The 12,407-nt window shown below is 42.0% G+C and overlaps 1 protein-coding gene across 1 annotated transcript in view; it reads left to right on the plus strand.

Moving 5' to 3' along the window:
• The window catches only part of LOC117524367 (FERM, ARHGEF and pleckstrin domain-containing protein 1), a 142,820-nt gene that overhangs the window by 89,926 nt on the left and 40,487 nt on the right, over positions 1 to 12,407 (plus strand). Inside the window, exons 6-13 of the mRNA XM_034186127.1 lie at positions 592 to 689; positions 2,423 to 2,537; positions 9,023 to 9,170; positions 9,978 to 10,073; positions 10,178 to 10,341; positions 10,442 to 10,510; positions 10,595 to 10,688; positions 10,784 to 11,000. Coding sequence (XP_034042018.1) covers positions 592 to 689; positions 2,423 to 2,537; positions 9,023 to 9,170; positions 9,978 to 10,073; positions 10,178 to 10,341; positions 10,442 to 10,510; positions 10,595 to 10,688; positions 10,784 to 11,000 — 1,001 coding nt within the window. The remainder of the gene's footprint in view (positions 1 to 591; positions 690 to 2,422; positions 2,538 to 9,022; positions 9,171 to 9,977; positions 10,074 to 10,177; positions 10,342 to 10,441; positions 10,511 to 10,594; positions 10,689 to 10,783; positions 11,001 to 12,407) is intronic.

Here is a 12,407-nt window from a genome sequence, read left to right on the forward strand (position 1 = left end):
TGGTGATGATACATTCTCCCAAGTTGAGAGGGTTATCTAGAGGAGGTGTAGCACCTGTGATGGACTTCTGCTGTGCCCCGATGTTGTCTTACTGTCCATACTTCATGAGGTGTGTTTACACTGTGAGTGCTGAGCTTGATACTGGAACTCTGCTGAAACTGACCACTCGCGTGAGTCATGGACCTCAAGACAGCGCGAGATTCACAACTGTGAAACAGCGAATGGTGTATTTCTCTCTGCATGATCCAGGATGCAAGTTCCTCCACAAAACACAGGTCCACAATGCCTGAACCTGGCTGCTGCAAATAGATGGCTACTTTCAGAAGGGGGGGATGGATGACTTGTCTTCCTGGGTGGTTGCCATCCAGGACTTGAGGCTGTTCTCTAGTGCATGCTCCCAGGTGTGACCTGTATAAAGATAAAACCAGGGCTAATTGTGTGGTTTTGCCACATCTTATTTCGTATGTCTTTTGTAACCAATGAGTAACAGCAGACGTCTCGGTCACCCTGTGGCTCTTTGAATTCTTAAATACATGGTGCCGGTTTAATCTCATTTTTTCTTTTTGTTTGTTTGTTTTCTGCTTCTTGCAGGTACCTGTTTGCTTTGCAGATCAAACAAGACCTGGCATGTGGACGTCTCACCTGCAATGACAGCAGCTCTGCAATGATGGTCTCTCATATTATCCAGGGTACGGCCCCCGTTCCTGTCTCCCACATCCACAGACTATATATATATCTTTGAAAACACATTAAAGTTTTTTGTTTGTTTGTTTTTTCCAGGCAGAGCTTATCATCAAACATTGTCATGTAGCACGCTGCACAGCATTGCAAATTGATTATCTGTGTGTTGCTATGGTAACCTTTCATTAGGATGTCTGAGCATAATGTTGCAGAATAACCACACCTCATAGTGCTGTGCCAGGATGTACTGAGCTTTTACAGAAACCACATTTTTTTAGCTGCAATTTGCTGCAAAAGGACCATCACAGCTTTGATCAAAGATGACACGGGGGGGGCTGGATCAGTTAAACATTTTGTCTATATATTAACATGCAACAGGTTATCACATTTATCATCAAAAGTTTTTGCATCCTGCATGATTATTTCAGTAACAAGCAAGATAGTTACACAAGTTACATATCTGCTTAAAGCTTGAAATCTTCACTATCTGTGAAACAAATGTCAGGATCAGACCCGATGTGCAGACAACAGGTGCAGTTTAATAAAAATGTTAAGTGATTTATTTTGCAGAAAAAGTGGAAAGGTCAGAGTTGTGTGCAGAATAGTCCTAGGACAGGGGTGGGCAGTCATATGCCATGAAGTGCCAAAACACTGCATGTTTTCCTTGCTACCAGTCATCTCAGCAGGTGATTTCATTGATGATTGTTTATGTTCAGGGGAGAAACCTAGCTGCTGAGGTGACTGGTTGCAAGGAAAGCCTACACTATCTTGGTCCTTCTTGCCCAACCCTGTCCTAGGAGGCCATCAGTTCTGGAGTCTTGGAGTGGGCAAATGGGAGATGAGACTGTGCGTGCCCAGCTGAGGGAAAAACACAGGAGACAAAATTAAAAACTATTTTCAAAAAGGGTTCACACAAAAACAGATCAGTCTAGGAACAAGAGCCAAGAGTACCACAGGATGATAGTCAAGGAATTGGCACTGAGTGGAAGAATGAACGGTCTTTAAAACTGCTTAAGAGAATTGATTGCAGGTGTGAGATGTCAAAGGTCACCCATGCCCAGCCTAGACTCACAAAAAAGCAGAACACACATGGTGGAAGGGAAACACAGCAGACAAGGTAAGATCCTAAAACTATCAGGCAGCGTCATTACTTTTCCACATAGTCACCTTCCCTTTCCATATAGTTACGTTCGCCAATGCTGGACAGGTTTCTGCATCCCGTTGGTGAAGAAATCAAGTGTCACGGCTGCTTGCACCTCTGCATCATTAGTGTAAGTGCCCCTTAAGCTGTTCTTTCAGCTTGGGAAAAGGTCACAGCGTGCATGACAGTCCGGCAGAGGATTTTCACCCTTCAAACACCTCGCCCACCTCCAGACTGCACTGACATCCATGCAGGCATCACCACAGACAGCGCTCAGTCATAACGAGTGTCTACGGGTACACAATCCATCCATGGACGTCACTATTTTTACCAACTACTCCGCTCATGTGTTACATAGAAGGCAATTCTGTGCATGCTTGAAATTGGAGGCAAAAACCCTTTGGTGTAGCGATAGTCAATAAATAAAGGATTATTTTCATACTAGTTTCACTTTGATATCTTACTTGAAATAATCGCATTGGAGGCAGAACTTTGGAACTGACCCTTGTACATTGTAGCTCGAAACCAATTGTTTTTGCTGCTTTTGCTTCCGGTGGCATGAAGTTGTTGTTTTTTTTTTTTTCCTGTTTTGATTTTCAGCTGAGATTGGGGACTTTGAGGAGAGCCAGTGCCGGTCACACCTCCTCAATAACAGCTACATCCCAGATCAAATGGCCCTCATTGATAAGATAATGGACTTTCACTCAAAGAATATGTGAGTAGTTAAAAGAGGTAAAAAAATAATAAATAAATAAAGACGGACATTGTAGGTCTCTTTAGCTCTGTTATAAGCAGGATGTGTTTTATTCTCTTCAGCCAGGAACAGGAAAAATGTTTTATCAGACCTCATGTATGTCCCGAGGGGAAATTATGTAATTCAGGTGACACATTCAGGAAAGCAGCCGGCGAATGAATAACCTTCTTCTAAGCATTCTCTGTGGAATTCTTTATCATACATTGATGAAACATTGAAAAAATGAAAATAAAAAAAATGAGGTGAGCTTCATAGATAATTGGCAAAGCTTCTGGGGAAAACCTGGTCTTGTTAGGAGAGACGGCATCCATCCCACTTTGGATGGAGCAGCTCTCATTTCTAGAAATCTGGCCAATTTTCTTAAATCCTCCAAACCGTGACTATCCAGGGTTGGGACCAGGAAGCAGAGTTGTAGTCTTACACACCTCTCTGCAGCTTCTCTCCCCCTGCCATCCCCTCATTACCCCATCCCTGTAGAGACGGTGTCTGCTCCCAGACCACCAATAACCAGCAAAAATCTATTTAAGCATAAAAATTCAAAAAGAAAAAATAATATAGCACCTTCAACTCCACCACAGACTAAAACAGTTAAATGTGGTCTATTAAACATTAGATCTCTCTCTTCTAAGTCCCTGTTAGTAAATGATATAATAATTGATAAACATATTGATTTATTCTGCCTTACAGAAACCTGGTTACAGCAGGATGAATATGTTAGTTTAAATGAGTCAACACCCCCGAGTCACACTAACTGCCAGAATGCTCGTAGCATGGGCCGAGGCGGAGGATTAGCAGCAATCTTCCACTCCAGCTTATTAATTAATCAAAAACCCCGACAGAGCTTTAATTCATTTGAAAGCTTGACTCTTAGTCTTGTCCATCCAAATTGGAAGTCCCAAAAACCAGTTTTATTTGTTGTTATCTATCGTCCACCTGGTCGTTTCTCTGTGAATTTTCGGACCTTTTGTCTGACTTAGTGCTTAGCTCAGATAAGATAATTATAGTGGGCGATTTTAACATCCACACAGATGCTGAGAATGACAGCCTCAACACTGCATTTAATCTATTGTTAGACTCGATTGGCTTTGCTCAAAATGTAAATGAGTCCACCCACCACTTTAATCATACCTTAGATCTTGTTCTGACTTATGGTATGGAAATTGAAGACTTAACAGCATTCCCTGAAAACTCCCTTCTGTCTGATCATTTCTTAATAACATTTACATTTACTCTGATGGACTACCCAGCAGTGGGGAATAAGTTTCATTACAGTAGAAGTCTTTCAGAAAGCGCTGTAACTAGGTTTAAGGATATGATTCCTTCTTTATGTTCTCTAATACCATATACCAACACAGGGCAGAGTAGCTACCTAAACTCTGTGAGTGAGATAGATTATCTCGTCAATAGTTTTATATCCTCTTTGAGGACAACTTTGGATGCTGTAGCTCCTCTGAAAAAGAGAACCTTAAATCAGAAGTGCCTGACTCCGTGGTATAACTCACAAACTCGCAGCTTAAAGCAGATAACCCATAAGTTGGAGAGGAAATGGCGTCTCACTAATTTAGAAGATCTTCACTTAGCCTGGAAAAAGAGTCTGTTGCTCTATAAAAAAGCCCTCCGTAAAGCTAGGACATCTTACTACTCATCACTAATTGAAGAAAATAAGAACAACCCCAGGTTTCTTTTCAGCACTGTAGCCAGGCTGACAAAGAGTCACAGCTCTATTGAGCCGAGTATTCCTTTAACTTTAACTAGTAATGACTTCATGACTTTCTTTGCTAATAAAATTTTAACTATTAGAGAAAAAATTACTCATAACCATCCCAAAGACATGTCGTTCTCTTTGGCTGCTTTCAGTGATGCCGGTATTTGGTTAGACTCTTTCTCTCCGATTGTTCTGTCTGAGTTATTTTCATTAGTTACTTCCTCCAAACCATCAACATGTCTATTAGACCCCATTCCTACCAGGCTGCTCAAGGAAGCCCTACCATTAATTAATGCTTCGGTCTTAAATATGATTAATCTATCTTTATTAGTTGGCTATATACCACAGGCTTTTAAGGTGGCAGTAATTAAACCATTACATAAAAAGCCATCACTTGACCCAGCTATCTTAGCTAATTATAGGCCAATCTCCAACCTTCCTTTTCTCTAAAAAATTCTTGAAAGGGTAGTTGTAAAATAGCTAACTGATCATCTGCAGAGGAATGGTCTATTTGAAGAGTTTCAGTCAGGGTTTAGAATTCATCATAGTACAGAAACAGCATTAGTGAAGATTACAAATGATCTTCTTATGGCCTCAGACAGTGGACTCATCTCTGTACTTGTTCTGTTAGACCTTAGTGCTGCTTTTGATACTGTTGACCATAAAATTTTATTACAGAGATTAGAGCATGCTATAGGTATTAAAGGCACTGTGCTGCAGTGGTTTGAATCATATTTATCTAATAGATTACAATTTGTTCATGTAAATGGGGAATCTTCTTCACAGACTAAGGTTAATTATGGAGTTCCACAAGGTTCTGTGCTAGGACCAATTTTATTCATTTTATACATGCTTCCCTTAGGCAGTATTATTAGACAGCATTGCTTAAATTTTCATTGTTACGCAGATGATACCCAGCTTTATCTATCCATGAAAACAGAGGACACACACCAATTAGCTAAACTGCAGGATTGTCTTACAGACATAAAGACATGGATGACCTCTAATTTCCTGCTTTTAAACTCAGATAAAACTGAAGTTATTACCCCACAAATCTTAGAAACATGGTGTCTAACTAGATCCCTACTCTGGATGGCATTACCCTGACCTCTAGTAATACTGTGAGAAATCATAGAGTCATTTTTGATCAGGATATGTCATTCAATGCGCATATTAAACAAATATGTAGGACTGCTTTTTTGCATTTACGCAATATCTCTAAAATTAGAAAGGTCTTGTCTCAGAGTGATGCTGAAAAACTAATTCATGCATTTATTTCCTCTAGGCTGGACTACTGTAATTCATTATTATCAGGTCGTCCTAAAAGTTCCCTGAAAAGCCTTCAGTTAATTCAAAATGCTGCAGCTAGAGTACTGACAGGGACTAGAAGGAGAGAGCATATTTCACCCATATTGGCTTCTCTTCATTGGCTTCCTGTTAATTCTAGAATAGAATTTAAAATTCTTCTTCTTACTTACAAGGTTTTGAATAATCAGGTCCCATCTTATCTTAGGGACCTCATAGTACCATATCACCCCAATAGAGCGCTTTCTCTCAGACTGCAGGCTTACTTGTAGTTCCTAGGGTTTTTAAGAGTAAAATGGGAGGCAGAGCCTTCAGCTTTCAGGCTCCTCTCCTCTGGAACCAGCTCCCAATTTGGATCAGGGAGACAGACACCCTCTCTACTTTTAAGATTAGGCTTAAAACTTTCCTTTTTGCTAAAGCTTATAGTTAGGGCTGAATCAGGTGACTCTGAACCATCCCTTAGTTATGCTGCTATAGACTTAGACTGCTGGGTGCTTCCCATGATGCACTGTGTGTTTCATTCTCTTTTTGCTCTGTATGCACCACTCTGCATTTAATCATTAGTGATTGATCTCTGCTCCCCTCCACAGCATGTCTTTTTCCTGTTTCTCTCCCTCAGCCCCAACCAGTCCCAGCAGAAGACTGCCCCTCCCTGAGCCTGGTTCTGCTGGAGGTTTCTTCCTGTTAAAAGGGAGTTTTTCCTTCCCACTGTCGCCAAGTGCTTGCTCACAGGGGGTCGTTTTGACCGTTGGGGTTTTTCCGTAATTATTGTATGGCTTTGCCTTGCAATATAAAGCGCCTTGGGGCAACTGTTTGTTGTGATTTGGCGCTATATAAATAAAATTGATTTGATTTGATTTGATGAAGAAAAGACCTTTCTTTGTGAACTGGTTTACAGCGTCTTAACCAACTTGTTGAGCATTTTATGACTTGAACGCTACGCTGCTCCCCAAAACGATGGAACAAAGTCGTTCTTTTCATCTCTTTCAACCCACCAAATGAGTCTCCAGCAGGGTTGGTCGGCCGTTTTTCAGAGTCTGTTCTCTTGTGCCTGATGCACATTTGTAGAACATGAAATGATTTAAATGAAATGAATGAAGCTGAGTTTTTTTTATTCATTACTTTGCTGTTTTCTGACTCGAGTTTGAGAACAGGGTGCCCTTGGGACCACATCACTGGAAACATTCCAGATATGGTCATACCATCGTCCCTCACAAGGTTGTTATCAGAGTATACGTTTGAAGGCAAGCAGAAGCACAGCCAGCACTTATCTCACTTCTTGTCGACAACGGGCAGCTGTGGCATCAAAGGAGCTACATTAGATTTGACTGCTGATTTTCTTCAGTTGATAAGTGTAAATGTAGTTCTGTTGGCAGAATGGCAGTCTGACTGTTAAATCTCTTATTAAGTGCCGCACAAAGGAAGTAGGAAAGCTTATCCGCTGATAAGAACTTTGTGTGCCCAGTGCCTTACACCTCCACTGCAAAACCTCACTGCTGTCTGACGCACATGGCAAACCTGATCCACACGGATCTTTCACCTCAATTAGTGAGACACAGTAGGATGATAAACAAGGATTGAATTCATTTGCGCAAAGTTGCAGTTTTGAACTGAGTAAGTTACGGTGTTAAATCATGTAAACTCTTTTATCTCTTAATTCATGCTTCATATCAGATCTTGGAGCCACGCATCCACCACACGACAACCGCATTGGTTCCTGCATGGCAACCACCCAGTGGGACAAACAGTTCATCACAACTGCAATCGGGTGCCCAACTCGGTACTTTTGAGGATACCAACCGAATTACATCAGTACTGCTGAGTACTGATTTACACTCGATTAGTCGATGTCAAATATTGGTAACAGAGCACATCTGGGTTTGCGGAAGAATACGAGGAAGACCTGTTAGTTTTTCTCCTCTTTTTCCACAACTGCCAGGAAATGGCAAGCATGGAAAAACAACTGGCCCTCGGGCAGAAACAGACGCGTAGCCCAGCGTCTGTACAATGTTTGACGCGTACTTTCTGCTCGTCATATTGTGCCATGAACCAGTACTTTGTAGCGTCTCACTAGGACATACAGTGGAGTCAAGGACAGTCAGATGTGACATAACTTTATCATTGGTAATAAAAATGAAAGCTGGCCAAAGACAAAAAAGGGGCATAGAGAGGCGTTAGCTATGACTAGGCATGCACATAACTGGTACTCATGGTGCTTGCACCTGCTAAAAATAAATGATGTGCAGCAGAAAACACAAGGGAAGCACTTCATAAGAGGAAAGCAATGACAAATTGTAGGAAAAGTGTTTCCCTCTGCTGTGCATCAGTGATGCTTAGTGATGTTTAGTGTATTAGTACCAGTTATGTGCATCCCTGGCTATGACAAAAATAATTTTTTTGTTTAAGTGTCGTTTGATGTCGAAGCTGTGACTCTTCCTTTTTTGAAGTTTCAGTTTCTACTAGTTGCTCCGTTAGGTGTTGCCACAGCAGCTGATCATCATCCTGATATCCACTAGTCAAATTATTTTTAGTAAAATACTAGAATATTAAAACTTGTTTTTAGCTTCTTCAGCAAATAACATTATCATTATTTACAAGATATATAGAAGAACTCCAAATCAAGTAACACATACTGTAGTTTAATTAGCTTATGTAGATTTCTCGTTATCTATTTTGTCTAGATCGTAAAACTTCATTGTATCATACAAGACAAAATGTTGAATTTATTATTTCAGAGCAAGAAAAGTACTGAAAAAAGTACTGTTAGGTACCTGTACCATTTCAGTTCAGATGTGAAAGGTACCCAACCCTAATCCCAGCCTCTTAAAAGTAGCCATCTAGCTTCCACAGTCAGGTAAAATGGAAGCATCCCCACTGGCCTTTTCCAGTTGCATATGTAAGTAACCATTGATTTGACACAAAGTCATTCCAGTGGTACCCAAGGATCTTATGAAGAGAACAAGTACCATACACATCCAGTCCTCACCTTAGGTCACTGGTTTGTATCCAGGTGTCACAACCATTACATAAGGTTTTCCCTGGTGTGTCTCCATCTCAAAGGCAGGGACCCAGAGAGAAATGAACATCACTGCTGTGATAAGTGAACCTTCTGGCCAAGTAGAGCAGAACTTCAGGCAGCTTTTCTTCATATAGTCATGCAAATCAAACATGTTCTTTTATAGTGGCAAATGTAAGACATTAACCAGCATTACAGCACTGTCTGTTTTCATTCCAATTTTAATAGAAGCCTGGGTTTTCACTGGTCCACACCTCCACATGTTGAGTGGAGATCCTGAACTAGATTTGTTATGACTACTTCCCTTAACTGTTGTTTCTCCCAGTTCATTTCATTAAGCAACTTAGCATGAAACTACATAGATATGATAGGTATCATGTCCAACATACATGAACTTTTCATTGTGTTGTTTGTTGCTAGAGGTCAGACACCAGCAGAGTCAGACTATCAGTTACTTGAAGTTGCACGCAGGCTGGAGATGTATGGGATTCGCCTGCATCCTGCCAAGGACCGTGAAAGCACGAAGCTGAGCCTGGCTGTGGCACATACGGGTGTCCTGGTCTTTCAGGTAAGTCGGTTGAGTTTATGCGTGCATAAAGCATACGTATTAGAATAGAATAGAATGAAATGTTTTATTGCCATGTCAACACACAGTTGATAAGGAATTTCAGAATCTACCTCTGCTAAGACACAAAGTGTATCATCTTGATTTACTTTGATATCCATAAAAATGTAGTGGTGCAGTATCAGTGTCAAGAAAAAGCCAACTGTTTCACGAAGTTTTGTGAAAATTGGCTACTTATTACTACTGCCAAGTAGGTGTGTGTGTGTGTGTGTGTGTGTGTGTGTGTGTGTGTGTGTGTGTGTGTGTGTGTGTGTGTGTGTGTGTGTGTGTGTGTGTGTGTGTGTGTGTGTCCATCTATATGGATTGCTTAACTACAACATTTCATGTTTGCCCTTTCTTTGTTATGCTTTGTTATTTGTTATGCTGTTATTGGTAGTATGGCCAAAGCAGATGATCACCCCTGTGAGGCTGGTCTGCTTGAGGTTTCTTCCTGTAATCACAAAACAGCTAAGGGAGTTTTTCCTGACCTCTGTTGCCAGTGTGCTTGCTCAGGGGGTGGGTATAGTTAGTTTTGTGAAGTGACTTGGGGTGACTTATGTTGTGATTTGGTGCTTTATAAATGAACTGAATTTAATTTAGCTTACCAACAGATAAACAAACACAACCAACTTCACGGTTGTAATGACCGTTGGTCTAAGAGTTATGTTTATGGTACTGATGCTTTAAGTGAGTTTCCTATTTTTTTTATTTTGTTAAATTTATAAGGTTATTGGCTAAAATGCAAATGTGTTACATTCTTAATCACTACAGGGACATACAAAGATTAATGCCTTCAACTGGGCCAAAGTGCGGAAACTCAGCTTCAAAAGGAAACGCTTCCTCATCAAGCTGAGGCCAGATCTAAACGTAAGTTCTGACAGTGGAAAATTTGCGTATAGGTGGTTACAACACAAATCCCATCAGTGGTTTGGTGTTAGAAGTTGTATCCTAATTTGTCCCTGTTATATTAGAGTTCATATCAGGACACTCTGGAGTTTCTCATGGCCAGCAGAGACTGCTGTAAAGTCTTCTGGAAGATCTGTGTGGAATACCATGCCTTCTTCCGCCTCTTTGAAGAACCAAAGCCTAAGCGCAAGTCTGTGCTCTTCTCAAGAGGCTCCTCTTTCAGATTCAGGTAGAGAAAAGTGAAAAAACTAGACTTAAAACAGGATACTTCAATTGTAATATGTAATCGTAATATGGCTGTGTTCCCTCTGCTGTGCTTGTCTCTACAGCGGCCGCACACAGAAGCAGGTTATAGATTATGTGAGGGAGTCTGAGTTTCGAAAGATCCCGTTTGAAAGGTAAAACAGATGCATTTGACGTAATTGGACTTGCTGAGTGTGCGCGACGTGCATAACTCTGACCTCCGATATCTTGTCTGCTAGGAAACACAGCCGTGTCCAGCACAACACTCCGGTCCCACACAACATCCGCCTTTCACCATTGCCTTCTCCACACCACCATGAAGTGCCAACACCAGTGAGTATCTGTCTGTCAGCGCACATGGATAATAGAACATATTGTGATGTGTGCTGTTTAAATGATTTGATTGTGCTCTTGTCTGTTTCTGTCAGAGTGGTGCTCCAGGGGACATAATTGACTCTTCTCCCAGACAGCATTGGAAGGAGTCTGCCTGGGTGAGTGCAGAGGACCCATCAGTCTCACGGACAAAAGCAAGCCCTTCCAGCGAGAGCAATGGGCACAAGGACAGAACAGGGCCAGGAATCAGGCCTGAAGCAGAGGAGATAAGAAGCTCAACTCGACAGAGTCATCCGGAACATCTAAGTACAGGTCCAGCATCTCGTGCTGCTGTGGGCAGCAAATGTTCCACCCCTTACATTGACTGCAGTGATAGAGATAGTCAACACAGCACACGCAGGGTCCAGATTAGAAGATCTCATCATAGTCATAATTATGGGGAACAGGCCAAGCCACGTCATGGCTCTTCTACTGGGAGCACGAGTGGGGCTTCGCAGTCTCAACCGGAACACTTTCAGGGTAGGATACTGTACAGAGAGACTGTGTCCTCTTCGAGACCAGGTCTCAACTTCCAGTGTGAGCTAAATGAGTCTATCAAGCACTTGTACCAAAAGGCAGAACAGATTCCTGTCCATAACTCTAGATCAGACTATAGTGGCCATACCAAAAAGAGGCAGAACAGCAATCCCATTGGGATTAGTTCTAGGAATCTAACCTCTGGTCCGGTTGAGAACTCCCTCTATCCGACAGGCTCCCCCAATCACACTGAGGGAAACAGCTCTGCTCCCTTAAACTTTGACAGAAATAATAGTGGTAATAGTTACCAGGGTTTATCCAATGACAAGGGCCTCCCCCAGCCCAGCGGTTACTCCCCTTCCCCAAACCATTCTACTTGCTTCCAAAAGCTGCATGCCATGATTAACCACTCTGACACAGGCGCCAACAGCCCACTCCAAGGAACATCATCACCAGTGCACGAATCGCCTCCAGTCCTGTCTCATATTGAGCGCATGGCTGCTCTTGAGCGCCACATGAAGGCTAATGGCCTCTCGGCACCTGGCAGGTCCAGATCAAGCCGAGGGCATAAATCCACAAGGCAGGCTGGTGTCACACAGTTGGGGGCAGTTCAAATGAATGATGGCTCCAATACCAGTAGATCAGAGTCCAGTGAGTCTGATGTGGAGAAAAATAGGGAGAATTCTAGCAGGCCCCTCTTGTTTGATAATTCTGTGGAGGCTGCCTGCGCTTCAGCAATACCTCGGAGCAAATACTCCTTTGGCAGCCTGCAGCTGGATGAGGACGAGGATGCATGCCATGCCTTCAGTGATGATGAGGGGGGGGCAGATATTCAGCTGTTAGCGTGTCGTGACTTCACAGTATTCTAGTCCAGATGGGCTTCAAAATTGGAACGAAAGTCAAGAATCTACTCAGACTGCCACAGTATTTCTTTCAAGCATAGCTTTATCTAAGTCAAGCTTCAAGCCCAGTTTGAGCAGTTTCAGCCCTTCCTTCATTGACAGCAGACATGAAAAACAAAACCTTTTTCTTTGTTACATGATGAAGCTGTATCATTCAGGCTCCCTAGTCTTTGAATGTTGAAACATTTCACCACAGAAGTACTTTTATGCCTTTTTACAATTTAGCATTCTGTAGCTGGCGACAGCAGAAAATTAGCCAAAGATAGTTTGACACTTGAGGAAAGTCAAATGAGAATTTCAG

Source organism: Thalassophryne amazonica, chromosome 14 (assembly GCF_902500255.1).
Source record: "Thalassophryne amazonica chromosome 14, fThaAma1.1, whole genome shotgun sequence".
Classification (NCBI taxonomy): domain Eukaryota; kingdom Metazoa; phylum Chordata; class Actinopteri; order Batrachoidiformes; family Batrachoididae; genus Thalassophryne; species Thalassophryne amazonica.